Below are 14,375 nucleotides of genomic sequence, written 5' to 3'. Positions count from 1 at the left end.
CGTTAACGTTACCGGTCAATCAGACCGTCGAAGGATTCGAAAACCACCATGCAGTATACGGTTTTGAAATTATTATTTGCGGCAGCTCCTACTTGACATTGATCAGGGTAATAAATTTCTCTATACCATAGCTACGCTCACCATCGACCGTTAACACCATTCCGCTGTCAGATAGATCTTGTGGCGGCCCTTCGGGATGTAGCGGACAACCTGGTCAGCGCTGGAGAAAAGCGCAGTATTTGTTAATATCCTCCTGTGGAATATTGAAGATATCTGCCGTCCCATCATCAATATAGTTCTCCCATTGTTGAATGATTGTTGTGTTACATAAGCTGTCAGTGTTAAGTTAGTATAGCATTATTTATTGAGGGGAGTCGCAGCTCCGAGCACTTGGGCCTTTTTTAGGTCCATTGTATTATCTCTATAAATCGCCTATTTAAAGGCTTCCCGTTGTTTGCAGGCTTTTGCTAATCTGCGAGTGCGCCAATTCCTCGTTGAACAAAACCTTACCGAGATATAATCGAGGGCGCAGATTCTTCGTTGAAGAAAACCTTACCGAGATATATTCGTCGGAGATTTGTGGAGGCTGGGCAACTGCGTATGAAGTCCAGGGCGTCACTTCATCCTCCTTACGTTGGCTACATATGGCCGAAATCGTCACCCCAATCTTTTCCATATGGTAATTAAAGGAGCAGTGTTCCGTTAAAAGCCCTACTAGGGTTTCCATGTCACTTCTTATGGGAAAGCAGAGATGCCGCTTTCGTGTCCTGTCGGCAAGGGTTCAAATTTCTTCATCTGGTTGCGATCCTGAATCCTTTACCCTTCAGAGTGAACTTGACAGTGGATGCCCGGATGCCATAAGCTGGTTCTGGCACTACCATTGTGGATCCAGACCCTTGGCGAGCCAGTTTGTCAGCTTCTTCATTACCAGCTATATTTGAATGCACTCACATTAGAAATGTCTCGTTTAGTCGCCAAGTTCCAGCTTCAACTGGTGGCATTCCCGCACCAATTAGCTTGATATGCTGTTACTGCTTTGATAGCGCTGCCCGACTGTCGGAACAGATTCGAATGGTGGCACCCCGCCCTTCTTGTCGCAAGCCTTCTTCTGCTGCCAATGAAATGGCATATATCTCTGGAATATAATCGTACGTTAGGCATACACGGTATATATTACGAATATGTAGATAGACCTCTATCACTAGGGCAGGAATGATGCCATCCGCACCTGCAGATTTGTCTGTCAGTTAACTTTTTCGTTCTTTTTTTTAGAAAATTTGGATGTTTAACCCAAAAACGAGGAGTCCATTGACTACAAAAAGAGGAAGTAAGTTGCTTCCCAAGTGGTCCGGTTTGTCGCCAAGTGGGTGTGGACACAGGACTCCCAGCATCCTCGACAAAAAATTTCGAGTTGTACAAACTGCCTTAAGCCAAATTGGGTAGCGGTATGAGATCTTCGGCTACAGATTAATGAACGTAAGACAAAATAAACGGTGACAACATCAACACCAAAAACAAAAAAAATAACAACATCAAATAGCACTGGTCAACTGAGAACAATAAAGATAGAAGAATGCAACTTTTAAACCGTTGATAATTTATCCTAACTAGGGTTGAAAGCAACGACCTTGTCAGTCCTCATGTATTTCTTGGACTCTTGGGTTCTTAACAAGAATAATTGCGAAGAAGAAGAATAGGAGGGGCACTTAATCCGTATGATGCTCCTGCCCGGAAAGTCTGTAAGAGCAATATTTGTGGTAGAAGAACAGTCTGCCAGCCAGGATGTCAGACAGGCTTTATGGATATCGAATCGCTAGACCTTATCAATGGGAATACTATTTGTCCATGCAACAGTAACTAAACATCCTTCTGCTTGAGAAAACTCCCCTTACTTAATCCTCCTTTTCTTCAATGGTTACAAGATTTTCTTTTCTCTGAGAGCTATATGGAACTTCCATTTGCTTTCTCCGATATAAAGGGGCTTTTTCAAAGGACAACGGAAGTATCCCGGTTTACATAATTTCTTTGTTTATTTTGTACAGAGTTCTGTGAATCTGACCTTAAGTTGATACACAAGGGGTAGCTTCCTCCAAATTATAATTTTTAGTTTTAAATGTAAATATATATTTTGGGTGCTACTTACCACCTTCATCAGTACAAAGCTATTACTAAAAATTGTAGTTTGGAGGAAGCTACTACAGAGCAGACTACAAGTAGCAGACAAAAATCTAATCTCTGACCTTAAGCTTCTTCTACTTCTGCTTCTTTATCAGGAAATACAATGTGTATGGTTTCGTGGGGAGTATTTTCCACTGATGAGTGTGAATAGGATAAATCAATTACATCAAGAAAATCGAGAAGCTTGCAGTTGCAGTGCAGTCTTTATTTACTTTAAATTTAACATTTACATTTAATAATTTTATTGGATATTTTGTGGTATAAATTTTTTGTTAAATGTTCAAAACACAGTGGTGAAAAAAATATGAGTGATGTATTGGAATTTTATTCAATCTTCCTTAGAATCCCTCTTTCAATTTTCCTTTGACTGCTCCACCAAAGACTTTTGCCCCTTCATCATTTTCTTCAAATCCAGGCAAACTCTTGCAATTTTCGTACCATGCTGCCAAATTTTTGTATTCACTGATGTCAGCTCCAACGTGCTGGAATGGAATGGAATGCGCCAACGATAAATTACTGGCTTAAATTGGACTAAATATGTGGAAATGTCCCGAAGGACCCGGTGATTTGAAAATATCTCATCCTCACCTGGATTGAGCTTAGCTCAGAGAGAAATGGCAAACCCGAATTGGAACCTCGTCAAAGGAACCGATAATGATTTTTAAACTTTTTTAAGTACTCAACGATATAGTTGTGGACAACATACCCGGCAGTTAGAAAGTATTTAACGCTATATATATTGGTAAATATTTACTTACAATAATTGACGCGATGGATGCTAGAATACTCAAATCAGCAATAGTCAGATTATCACCCGCAACCCATTTTCGACCCTCCAAAAATCCATTGAGCCACTCAAACGCTTCTTGAAGCTGCTTCTTTTTGTCTTCTGGTATGGTCGTCTCACCTAAGAATAAAACTGGGTACTACCAGAAGAAAGAAGAGTGTTTCATAAGGCTGAAAAGATCTTTGATTTTAATAGTATATTTACACAAATAGCTCGGATACGAGTATATAATGTTCCCAGGTCGAAATATAATCGTTGGTTTGTCAAAGCGCGCTCCTGGATGTCACTCGGATATAAGCCACTGTCTGGAGCCTTAGATTCGACTAAATATTGAGCGATTGCACGTGATTCCCATAATACGAAGCCATCATCATCCATCGTTGGTACACAATGTTGGGGATTAATTTTAATGAATTCAGGGTTGATTTGCTCTTTTTGGAAAAGATTGACTTCTTTCACCTGTATAATTATATGGTAATATAGATTCTATGATTTGTAATTGGATACTTTTGTGGTTTACTTACTTCGACATCTAGATTAAGGTTTCGGATAGCTAACAGTGCAGCCCGTGATGGAGCGCTTGGCGGGAAGTGATAGAGTATAAGTGGAGCCATAGTTTCTAAAGAACGATATTAAATTACATTTGAAAATTTGCAATTATAAATGTGTTTCGTTGTAGGGAAAAGTAATTTAATCAGCTTCGACTCGCATAAAGATTATGCAACTTAATGTCTACCATTGGAGTTAATTTTCCTTTTAAATAAGTGCAGTATGAAGTTTGTACCTTAGATCTCAGACATTATAGTGAGTGGCTAGTATGATTTTATTTTCAATTGCCGTTTTGGAACGTAATCCCCTTTATAAGGCAGGAAAATGGGAATTTGAGAGAAGTATGACATGGTTGCCATGAGCAGCTTAATAGAATGTAAAGGAAACTTTTCGGAGGTTGAATTCGCATCTTAATGGGAGATATGAATAGTAGTGTTTTGATAAAAATTCAGGTGCGAAAATAAGAAACTAACTAAAATTCTGTTGAACCGATCGGGCTGAAATTTATACATTATTGTACACATCAGTAGTTCTTGTCCAAATCACGATTATCTTTCCAATAATAATAAAATGAAATAATAATGGCTTGCTTTTTTCTATTTGCTAGTGATATTTATTGGTCTTGCAAATCCCGGTTTTTCGGGAACCACTTGTTCCCTTCATCAGTGCTACCAAGTTTTGCTAGCAAGACCAATAAAATCACTAGCGAATAGAGTCTTAATTATTTCAAACGATTATCCATTTTTGTTAATCATTTCTTATTTTTATTTTAGATTTTCAATGCAGAAAAGATGCAATTTTTGATGATTTTTTTTAAGGTTTTGTGTAAAACAAAACCTTATTAAAATCGATTCAATGTCTGTCTGTCTGTCACATGCATTTTTCTCCAAAACGGCTAAACCGATCCAAACGAAATTCGGTGGACAGATGGGAACTCTGAAATGCCACGCATACAGCGAGTGGCATAAATTTAGGTGGAGTTTAGAGGGGGGCTCCCCATACATGCAAAGGGGGGATTCAAAAAATTTTTTCAACGGATATAGTTGTGTAGGGTATCAAATGAAAGGTCTCGATTTGTACTTTCCGAAACTGATATTAGTTTTGGCATAAATTGCAAAGTGCGTGAGTAAGGAGTCAAAATGTACGCATTTGAAGTGAGACAGGACTCATTTTCGGAAACTACCCAACCTAAAAACCCGAAAAAAATCACGGTGGTGCGCCTAGATGAAATCTAGGCCTCAAAATATGTCCCATTCCGATATCTGCTCAAATAAACTTACTAATAGTATATTACTACTTTTTGAAATTTACTGAAAAACCCCCCTTAAATTCATCCTAGGACTTCCGAATTTTGTACCAGCATAGGGGACAATATTTCGTATATATGTGCTAAATTTCATCGAAATCAGGCAACTAACGCCAAAGTTATAGCAGTTCAAACTTAGCAATTTTGCGCGAGTTTACTGCTTGCAAAGCCATGCAAATCAGATGCTGACGTCATAATTACCCGGAATAATTGACATTCGCGTCGAATATTAAAGTCACATTATCTGCTCAAAACATTTACTAATAGTATATTATCAACTTTTAGAAATAAACTAAAAAACTCCCCTTAAGTTCATCCTAAGTGTACTAAATTTTGCACCGATATAGAGGGCAGCCTCGTGCATACACATGCCAGGTTTCATGAAAATCCAACTATTAGTGGGAAAGTTATAGCAGTTCAAACTTATCAATTTCGTGCTAATTAACAGCACCCTAAACCATACAAACAAGATGCTGACGTCATAATTAACGAGAATAATTGAAATTCCAGTGAAATATTAAAATTCCATTCAAGAAGAATTTAATTTCCCTAGCCCTTTTTAAGGTTTTGTGTAAAACAAAACCTTATTTATATTTGATGTTGGTTAAATTGTTTTCATTGGCTAATAATATTAAACTGAGAGCGTGAAGCGTATGTGGTTGACCATTATGAACACAGGGCTTTTCATGAAATGATTTATGTAAATCGCTTTCTAGAAAATAGAGGGCAATGAAATTTTTAGCTATATTACACGGAGTTGTCGTGCACTCGTCGCTCTTCACATGTTTTTCTTTTTCTTCAGTTCACAAGCGGGGTCGGCTCGTGATGATCGGTTTCGTCATTTTATTTTATCAAATGCCTGATCAGGATGTAATCGCGAGACCTTTAAATCCCCATCCAGCGTATCAAGCCACCATTGTTTTGGCCGTCCTTTTGGTTGCTTATCATTGCTTTCGATGTTCTGATCAATACTGGTTGTTGAATTCTCGTTCGCGTGAATTACGTGACCACACCATCGAAAACGCCTCTCTTGCAGTTTTTCCACGATCGATGCAAACCCATATCGATCGCGGATATTCTCATTTCAGAAGTAATCGAAACGTGTCACGCCACCAGTGCAATGCAACATCTTCGTCCCCATTACCGCAATACGCCGTTAATTGTCCTTTATAGTCGGTCAACACTCAGAACTATAGAGAGTGTCAGACGGACGACATTGCAGTAAATTTTAGATTTCGGACGTGCGCTGATACGTCGATCACAAAGAACACCAGTTGGGGAATGCTACTTCATCCAGGTGGCATTAATGCGTGAAACAATTTCATTACGCAGTTCTCCATTGGCTGATAGCATTGACTCGAGATTTTTAAATCGCTGAGTTCTGGCAATGGCAGTAACCAATGGAGAACTACGTTATGCTCCTCACATAGGGAAACACAAAACCTTTTATACCTGAAGCGTCAAGCTTCCGGTTTCCCGACTTGTTTACAATTCCGCTATTTTAATGATTAGTAAGGTAAAATGATTATCGTGGTCCGGATGACAGAGGCAAGCATACAGAATAAGAAAACGTTCAAATTGTTGGTCCTAGATTATTACAAATGGAGATGTGCTTCCCACCAGGCACTCAGCTTTTTATAGAGGAGTTCACTTTGGCTGTAAACAAGTCGGGAAACGCGAAGCTGGACGCTTCAGGTATGAAAGGTTTTGTGCCTTTCTTTTATAAAGACATTTGAGTGTGCATTTGGCCCATTAGTACGTAGCACGTAATATATGCATATATTATGTGAGAGTACCCACTTTCGGGTGATATTGACATTCATCGTCTTGAAGTTGCAAAGAAGGGACAACTTTGACCTATACTGACTATACTATTATAAACTTTATTTGAACAGATATCGGTATAGAGGGTATTTCGGAACCTAGGTACCACATGGTGGCAGCCTCTTGATTTTTTTCAAATTTTTTTGGCTGCGTAGTTTCTGAGAATGGGTCCATTAAAGAAATTATCACTTTCGACCTCCGCACTCCCTACCTTTTCAACAAATGTCAAAATTAATACCGGAGTCGGAAAGTATTTGAGACCTTTCATTTCATTCATTCCCCACATGACTATGTTTGGAGAAAAAGAAATTTACACTCCCCTTTTGCATGTGTGCGACTCCCCCCCCTTAAATTCAATTTAGAATTATGTAACCCACTGTATGCGTGAGGGTTCACAGCTACTAGCTTTCCATAAAATTTGGTGTCAATCGCTAAAACCGTCTCAGAGAAAAATGGGTGTGACGAACAGACAGACAAACAGACCCCAGAAGAGTGGAGAAGCAGAAAAAAGAGCGCGGGGACAAATACTGCTAGAGACATTCTTGCGCTTAAATGTCGTACTTGCGAACTTTGGGAGAGCCAACACATACCGGAGGGGAGAATTGCACAGGAATTATATGAAGCCACCAAAAAGAATAACGATGAGCTGGGTAGATAACAAATTCGATGCAGAAATGTTCAAGGAGGTGCTTCTTGATGACACATTATTATTGCGAAGTGCACAAGAAAAAGTTTTACAGGTCGCGAAAAAATTGCAGCGGGCATGCGATGCCTCTGTGCCTTGGCGTAGCGCTTTCCGAAGACGAAATCCAAATTTCTGGTGGTATTCAAAAATTAAGGAATGTCGGAAAAACTGCCTCAGAGCTAGGAGATGCTCCCAGTGGAGAAAAAATCAACCTGAATTCGTTGAGCTACACATGCAATACAAAAACACGAAGAGTTTTCTCTTCGCGTTGCAAGTAGCTATCACGAAGAGCAAATCCAAACTTTTCAAGCGGATATGTACTGAAGCTGACTCTGCCCCATGGGGTGGTGCCTAAGGTCGGTAATGTCATTACTGAAAGGCAAACCTTCCCCACCGATTACCTGTCCTAAATTACTACAAAACATAGTGGACACTCTCTTCCCAGAGGATGTGAACTACACAAATCTACCTAAAGTCCATGTAAACCCCGACGAAATTTCTGTAGTGGTAGAAGAGGAAATTCTAGATGCAACAAGTAAATTCCCTGAAAATACGACCCCAGGGCCAGATGGAATCCCGAATATCGCCTTTAAAGTGGCAGCCAGCGCAGCACCAGGTATGTTTGCTCAAGTTCTTACGGCATGCCTTAGAGAAGGAGAATTCCCCGAGCAATGGAAGCAGGAAAAGCTGATATTCCGGAGTCAGATAAACCATTGGGTGAACCTTCCTCACCGACCGATATGTTTGGTCAATACCATTGGTAAACTATTTGAACGAGTATTATACAACGCTGTTGTGGAAAAGGAAGGAGGCCTATCGGACAAACAATTCGCGTTTCGTAAGGAGAGATCAACCGGTGATACAATCAACATGGTGATTGGCCTGGCTAGCGGTGCAATACAAGAAGACAAACGCTGCGCACTGGTGACACTCGATGTAAAAAATGCATTCAACACTGCAAAGTGGACGAAAATCGTAGAGGCTCTAACTAAACTACAGGCATCGTTGTTGCATTTCTCTCGGACGATGGACTGAAATTATTCCCGATGACGTGTGGCTTACCACAGGAGTCTGTCTTAGGTCCCTTACTGTGGTTAATTATGTTCGATGGAGTGTTGACGCTACGCCTTTCTAGCGGCGTGACAACCATTGGCTTTGCGGACGATATCGGGGTAACAGTAGTTGCAAAACGGTTAGACGAGATCGAAATCTACGCAAATGAAGTGATATGGGAGATCAATTCCTGGTTGAAAAAGTCCGGTCTATCACTTGCTGAACATAAAACGGAACTAGTGCTAGTCAGCAAAAGAAGGAAGGATACAACCGTGAAATTTAAAGTTAGTGAACAAACAATTTACTCCCAAGAGTCGCTTAAATACTTGGATGTAATGATGGACAAAAGGCTCAACTTTAAAAAACATATTGAGTGCGCTGCAACTAAAGCGTCTTCCACCGCTGTAACGATCTCGAGGATACTACTGAACATTGGTGGACCAAGACAAAGTCGACGTCGTCTTATTTCAAGGGTAGTTAGTTCCGTGCTACTACTGTACGCAGCTTCAGTTTGGGCAACTGTTCTGAAAAACAAATCCAACTGCGGAAAACTAGGAATAACGTATCGACTAAGTGCACTCCGGGTATGCAGTGCTTATCGAACAACATCAGGAGAAGCAGCATATGTACTGGCAGGGACAATCCCCATAGACATATTGGCGAATGAAGGTCGGTGTTCAAGCGATTTCACCGGATTTTCTCCAGCAGCCGCATCTTTGGAGCTAGCCCCATGAAACCCAGTCTGCCTGCGCATTTAACCTCTTCCGTCCTTACATCACATGCTATGCAAATGGCCTGTTTGGACATCACGAGATTCTTTTCCGCCTTTGCATCAGCATGTTACATACCAAATGGTATATTTGGCCTCGACATGACTTTCTTCCGTGTCAGCAGTTCGCAGCGCAACAGCAGGTGTCGATTTGTCGCCGACAACCAAATTTACAATAATAAACAAGTGTTATTGTGTTGTGTACAAGAACACTTTCAAAGCAATGTGTAAACACGGAAGGGTCAAACATAGGTGATTTTAAGAATAACGTTACTTTTACTTTTGAGTTGTGAACAAGCCTCTGAACAGAGCTAAAGGGTTCTATCCGAGAACACTTTACGCGCGGGAATTACTTTAAATCGCTTTTGAGATTAATTAAGTAAAAATTATTAATAAGAGTGAAATAGAATATTGTGATTAGAAAATAAAGGTATTTTGAAGTGGAGTCGCGAGTGTTCTCATTTACTTAAGCCATACAAATCAAGTAAGTATTCTTTCTAACCCCTTTAGTGTTTTCTGTTTCAGTGGAGTTTGATTACCCCATCGTTCCGAAGTTAGGTTTCGGCAACCCGGAACGAGAGCAACCACGGTCCTCTAATAAAACATCCAGGTGCTAGTGCGCGAGCTTGGCCAACGCCGAGCAGGGTAGTTCACTGGAAGAGGCCGTTTAGGAGAATGCTGAAACAGTCGGCGTCTCTAAGACAAAATGTATGCAATCGAAGAGTAGGCAACTAGCACGGCGGGAATCCATCGCAGAATGGTAAAAGAGATGGAACGAGGTACAAAGTGGCCGCTGGACCTACCGTATCCTTCCACAAATTTAAAGATGGATTGAAAGGAGCCACGGGGTACTAAGCTACGAGCTAACATAGTTTTTAAGTGGACATGGAGGTTATGGGGCTTATTTACATGACGACGAGTCACCATGCTGTCCAAGATGTGGTAACGTGGCTGAGAATGCGGAGCATGTGTATTTGAGTGCCCAAGATTTACAGCGAAGCGAACTAGGTTAGAGGCGATCGCAGACAGGCGCTTAACGCCTGAAAATATAGTGGAGTTTATATTGGAGTTTTTGAGAAGATCTTGAATTTTCAGTAAGTCTTCATGTAACTTGCTCGAGGAAATCTTGAATTTTCCACACGTTTTCAATATAACTCGCTTGAGGAATCCTGAGCTTTCGGCAAGAGTTAAATGCAACTCGCTTCGTCTTCATGTAACTTTATTTTATTTAAAAAATGTAAATAAATTTGTTATACAAGATGATCTAAACTATTCTTCAACTCTTCTTCTTTTTCTTTTTCTTCAGCCTTTTTCCTGTTCACAAGCGGGGTCGGCTTAAACTTTTCTTCAACTCTCTTACTTAGAAAATCTGACATTAAACTAAATTCATTTTTTTCGAAATCCATCATTTTTTAAATCACGACCTGCTCCGTTACGGAGAACACCGATGGTGCCCCTGCCAATCGAATTAAGAACATTCGAAATAAATTTCGAATGTTGTTAACGAAGTCAACGAAGGCTTGGAATCAAGTTGTAATTGAGCTGAAAATGACTTATCAACAGCTAAGGCATGAAGAACTGCGAAGAAAGCAAGAAAGGGAGAGAACAGTAATGAGTGGCAGTTAAGAACTGGTCCAGCCCCACGATGCAATGTTTATAGCAGTCCCGTGGGGAGAGTGGAAGAAGAAGGTGGTGGTTTTAGTGAATAGGAGTCTCACATAACTGTATGGCAGGAGCCAGTAGTAGGTTTTCAACCTTTCCACCTGCCAACAATGAAAAAAAAGACAGACAGACAGACAGTAAATCGATTTTAATAAGGTTTTGTTTTATACAAAACTTTAACAAATACAGGCAATATAATCCTAAATCCTTTTAATGTGATATTTAATCAATTTCTAAGATCACACTCATGCACCGTAATTTAACCAGTAAATACCAGAATGTGTAATTGATTAATGCTACATTTAATAACTTGGATTTAAGTATTCATCTAATTGGCGTCTCTATATTTTGAAAACAGAATTCTATTTCCAAACATTCGGATATCAAAGTAGAAAAAAATCGTGGCTTCTTGAGGATTTTCAATTTGGAAGCAGATAATTTTCTATCATTGCTGGAAGTAAGATCAAATACATATGTGGGGTCCCATCAATTATAATAAACACATCTTGCGGGTGCGTCAGCAGCAAGCAAATTCTATCTTTAGCACTAGTTGAGTGAAATTCTCTCGGAAATGTTCATATGTACATACATTATCTATGCACACAGAGCAGTTACTTATCAATCACAATTTTAATTTGTTTGGCAAACTTCTCAGCACTCTGATCACTTTCACAACGCCTTCTATTTTTGACTACACAAGAATTCACTTTACTTACTTCCAGAAAAGTTAGATTTGCTGTAGAACTATTGTTGCTCGCACGTTAGAATCTCAACTGAATGAGAAAGTTCGTAAAGCGAGAATAGAATGTGGAGTTGGGCGATTTAGTCAGTTCCCCCCTTATTGGGGCTTGCAGTCGCGGCTAATCGGTAGTTCGTGATGTGTACTTGTATCTGAAAAGAGAAAAAGCCGGTTTTAGGTCGATAACCTGGGAAAGCAACAAGAAACTGATAGGCGAACTCTTATCGATTTGTACATGGAATATGAGTCAGGAAGGGGAATACCGGTTCAGTACGATTTATTATGAAAAGATACACATTGTACCGTAGAGGTCGTTTCAATTACATGTCTACACTTTTCTTCATTCAAATGTACTTACCTATTTTAACCCGATATGGAATGAAAGGATAGAGGGCTCTATTTGGAATTTTGTTAAGGGGTTACACTACTTTCAAGAAGTGATTTTTGCGTTTTTTTTTCCACTTATATATATGAAATAAAAGCTTTAACTGTTTTAGAGTATTTTATAAATATTAAAGTACTCAATGCTTTTTTTGTTTGTGAAACCAGAGGTCAACCTTGGGCGTGATACAACAGCAGTGGCATAACTGGAAACAACAAACCCAAAGAAAGTATTTTCTTAGGTCCAAAATATAGTGAATTTTGTAGTTTTTTCAAAAGTATATATTATATTATTCGATGAAATACAATCATTTTTAAGTAAAACATGGAAAGTAATTTAAATCATTATACATAAAATTCCAAATATCAAAACATTCAAAGTAGTGTTATCCCTTTAATTCCAATCAACTTCAAAACTTTTCTAGGATTGAGAGCCCCTAATTATTCTGAGCCTTGGAGGAAAGGAAATTGCATAGTTAAAGAAAAAAATTGCTTTTAACCATTAATCGATTTAATTCTTTGTATTATAATTTCCCCTTTCATTTTAATACATACATAGGTCGTTTGCGTCTGAATCATGAGTCAATAAAGCTTTTTAATTGAAAAAATGTTGGGCAAGGATAAATTAAGGACGTGGTCAAAACAAGTAGGAACCAAGGGACGTAATTTGTTAGTGAAAGTGACGGTCGTTTTTCATATGTTTGTTTGAATATGCAGAATCGTAGGGGGTGAATGAAAATCGAATAATCTATTTAACTTTTTGAAATTTCTCTATTCCGTGACCTCGAGAGAACTCTGAACCCGTGACGAACTCCCTGCTTCTTCCCTTCTTGTAGACGAGTCTGTAGATATTTACTTAATTAAGGCAATATTCAGAAAAGTGGATTCCTAGTTAAATATTGCCCTCAGAGGGGGGACGAGGTATGGTAAATGACTTAACATGCGCTTAAAGCTAAGGAAGGAGACTGAGTCAAAGCACCCAAGCTGTAAGACCAGCATAGCCTCGGGATCGGGAAGTGAAAGTAAATGTCGAGCTAACGAAGAGTACTTAAAAAATATCCAAGTTACGTGTACTCCGAGAGGCGATTTGGAAAATAATATCGCAGTTGGCAGAGCAGTTCATCAAGCAATTAGAGAGTTTGAAAAGGGTGCACATATTAAGCAAGATACGGAATTGCTGCAGGAAAGGGAGACTGAGAGTGCGGAGCCGTTACGGATAGTTTACCCGGGGAAAGTTCTTTTTGAGAGGATCCGGGTGAATTTGTGAATTTGCGAAAGAGGGATTAGTTTACACAGCAATATTCAAGGATGTTTCTGACAAGGGGGTTTAAAAGAGTTAAAGAGGGTTGAATTGCGATAAAGTCAGAGGAGGAACGTAGGATAAAACTAGGCTTTTTAGTAGCTCGATTGATGATGTCAATGAAGTGGGAACTGAAACAAAGTTTGTCATCTAAGGTCTTGATCGGAGGTCAGTAGTGAAAGGGGTTATTCACCAAGAGAGTAGGGAAAGGATGTTGGGGATGTTTTAAGTGAATAGCACATCCAGTGGCATTTGCTGACATTTAGAATCAGTTTGTTAACCGAGGACCAACGACCAAAGAGTCAATGTTGGAAACAGAGGCAAATAGTTTAAGGTTGTCAGCGTACAGTAAACATGGACAGGTAAGAATGGAGGGGAGGCCATTGATAAAAAACAGGAGGGGGCCAAGAATGGAACTTTAGGATCACCAGAGGAGTGAGAGGAGGAACGGAATGAATGTGACGAAACTTTGCAGGAACCGTATGAAAGGTAGAAGTAAAACCCAGAGATGATTGAGGGGGGGTGGGGGGAATGGAGTAGAGAGAGTTTTGAGAGAAGAACATTGTTGTCAACTGTATTAACGGCTTTGGTGAAATCGGCGTAAATAGCGTGTACTTCATCATCACCATCAACGGTGCAACCGGTTGTCCGGTGGTGGCCTTAATAAGGAACTCCAAACATTCCGGTTTTCGGCAGAGGTCCACCAATTCGATACCCTAAAAAGCTATCTGGCGTCCTGACCCATCGCTTTATCTCAGGCAGGGTCAGCCTCGTCTTCTTTTTCTACCATAGATATTGCCCCTATAGACTTTTCCGGCTGGATCATCCTCTTCCATATGGATTAGGTGACCCACCCACCGCAACCTATCGAGCCGGATTTTATCCGCAATCTGACTCAAAGATTTCGTTATAATGTAGGCTTCGGAATCGTCCAGCCGAAAATTCTCCGGTGGATGCTTCTCTCGCACGCGTCCAAGATTTCCCAATGTTTCTCTGCGAGGAATACATGAGGACTGGCAAGATCATTGTTCTGTACAGTTAGAGCTTTGATCCTACGATGAAACGTTTCGAGTGGAACAGTTTTTGTAAGCTGAAATTGTTGGCTGCCAACAACTGTACGCGGAATTCATGGTCATAGCTGT

The 14,375-nt window shown here is 39.9% G+C and overlaps 1 protein-coding gene across 2 annotated transcripts; it reads right to left on the bottom strand.

Moving 5' to 3' along the window:
* Positions 1–2,497: 2,497 nt before the first annotated feature.
* On the bottom strand, positions 2,498–11,699 carry LOC119646741 (glutathione S-transferase 1-like). Of its 2 annotated transcripts, none has more exons than XM_038047319.1 (5): positions 11,530–11,699; positions 3,490–3,584; positions 3,170–3,424; positions 2,937–3,104; positions 2,498–2,660 (listed from the first exon to the last, which is right to left on the bottom strand). In XM_038047319.1, the coding sequence occupies exons 2-5, from the start codon at positions 3,577–3,579 to the stop codon at positions 2,517–2,519; spliced, it is 657 nt and encodes a 218-aa protein (XP_037903247.1). In that variant the 5' UTR covers positions 3,580–3,584; positions 11,530–11,699; the 3' UTR covers positions 2,498–2,516. The 2 variants fall into 2 exon arrangements, with proteins under 2 accessions (XP_037903247.1, XP_037903248.1); XM_038047320.1 differs by lacking the exon at positions 11,530–11,699 and adding an exon at positions 11,403–11,421.
* Between the last annotated feature and the right edge of the window lie 2,676 nt (positions 11,700–14,375).

Source organism: Hermetia illucens, chromosome 1, assembly GCF_905115235.1.
Source record: "Hermetia illucens chromosome 1, iHerIll2.2.curated.20191125, whole genome shotgun sequence".
Classification (NCBI taxonomy): domain Eukaryota; kingdom Metazoa; phylum Arthropoda; class Insecta; order Diptera; family Stratiomyidae; genus Hermetia; species Hermetia illucens.
This window is presented reverse-complemented; position numbering and strand designations above follow the sequence as displayed.

What these genes read in the sequence shown, in the direction of transcription:
- LOC119646741 (XM_038047319.1), bottom strand. Translation starts at nt 3,579, where the DNA reads ATGGCTCCACTTATACTCTATCACTTCCCGCCAAGCGCTCCATCACGG. An exon ending in ACCTTAATCTAGATGTCGAA is followed by an intron (nt 3,425 to 3,489) that starts GTAAGTAAACCA and finishes ATAATTATACAG; the next exon opens with GTGAAAGAAGTCAATCTTTT. An exon ending in CTCGTATCCGAGCTATTTGT is followed by an intron (nt 3,105 to 3,169) that starts GTAAATATACTA and finishes TTCTTCTGGTAG; the next exon opens with TACCCAGTTTTATTCTTAGG.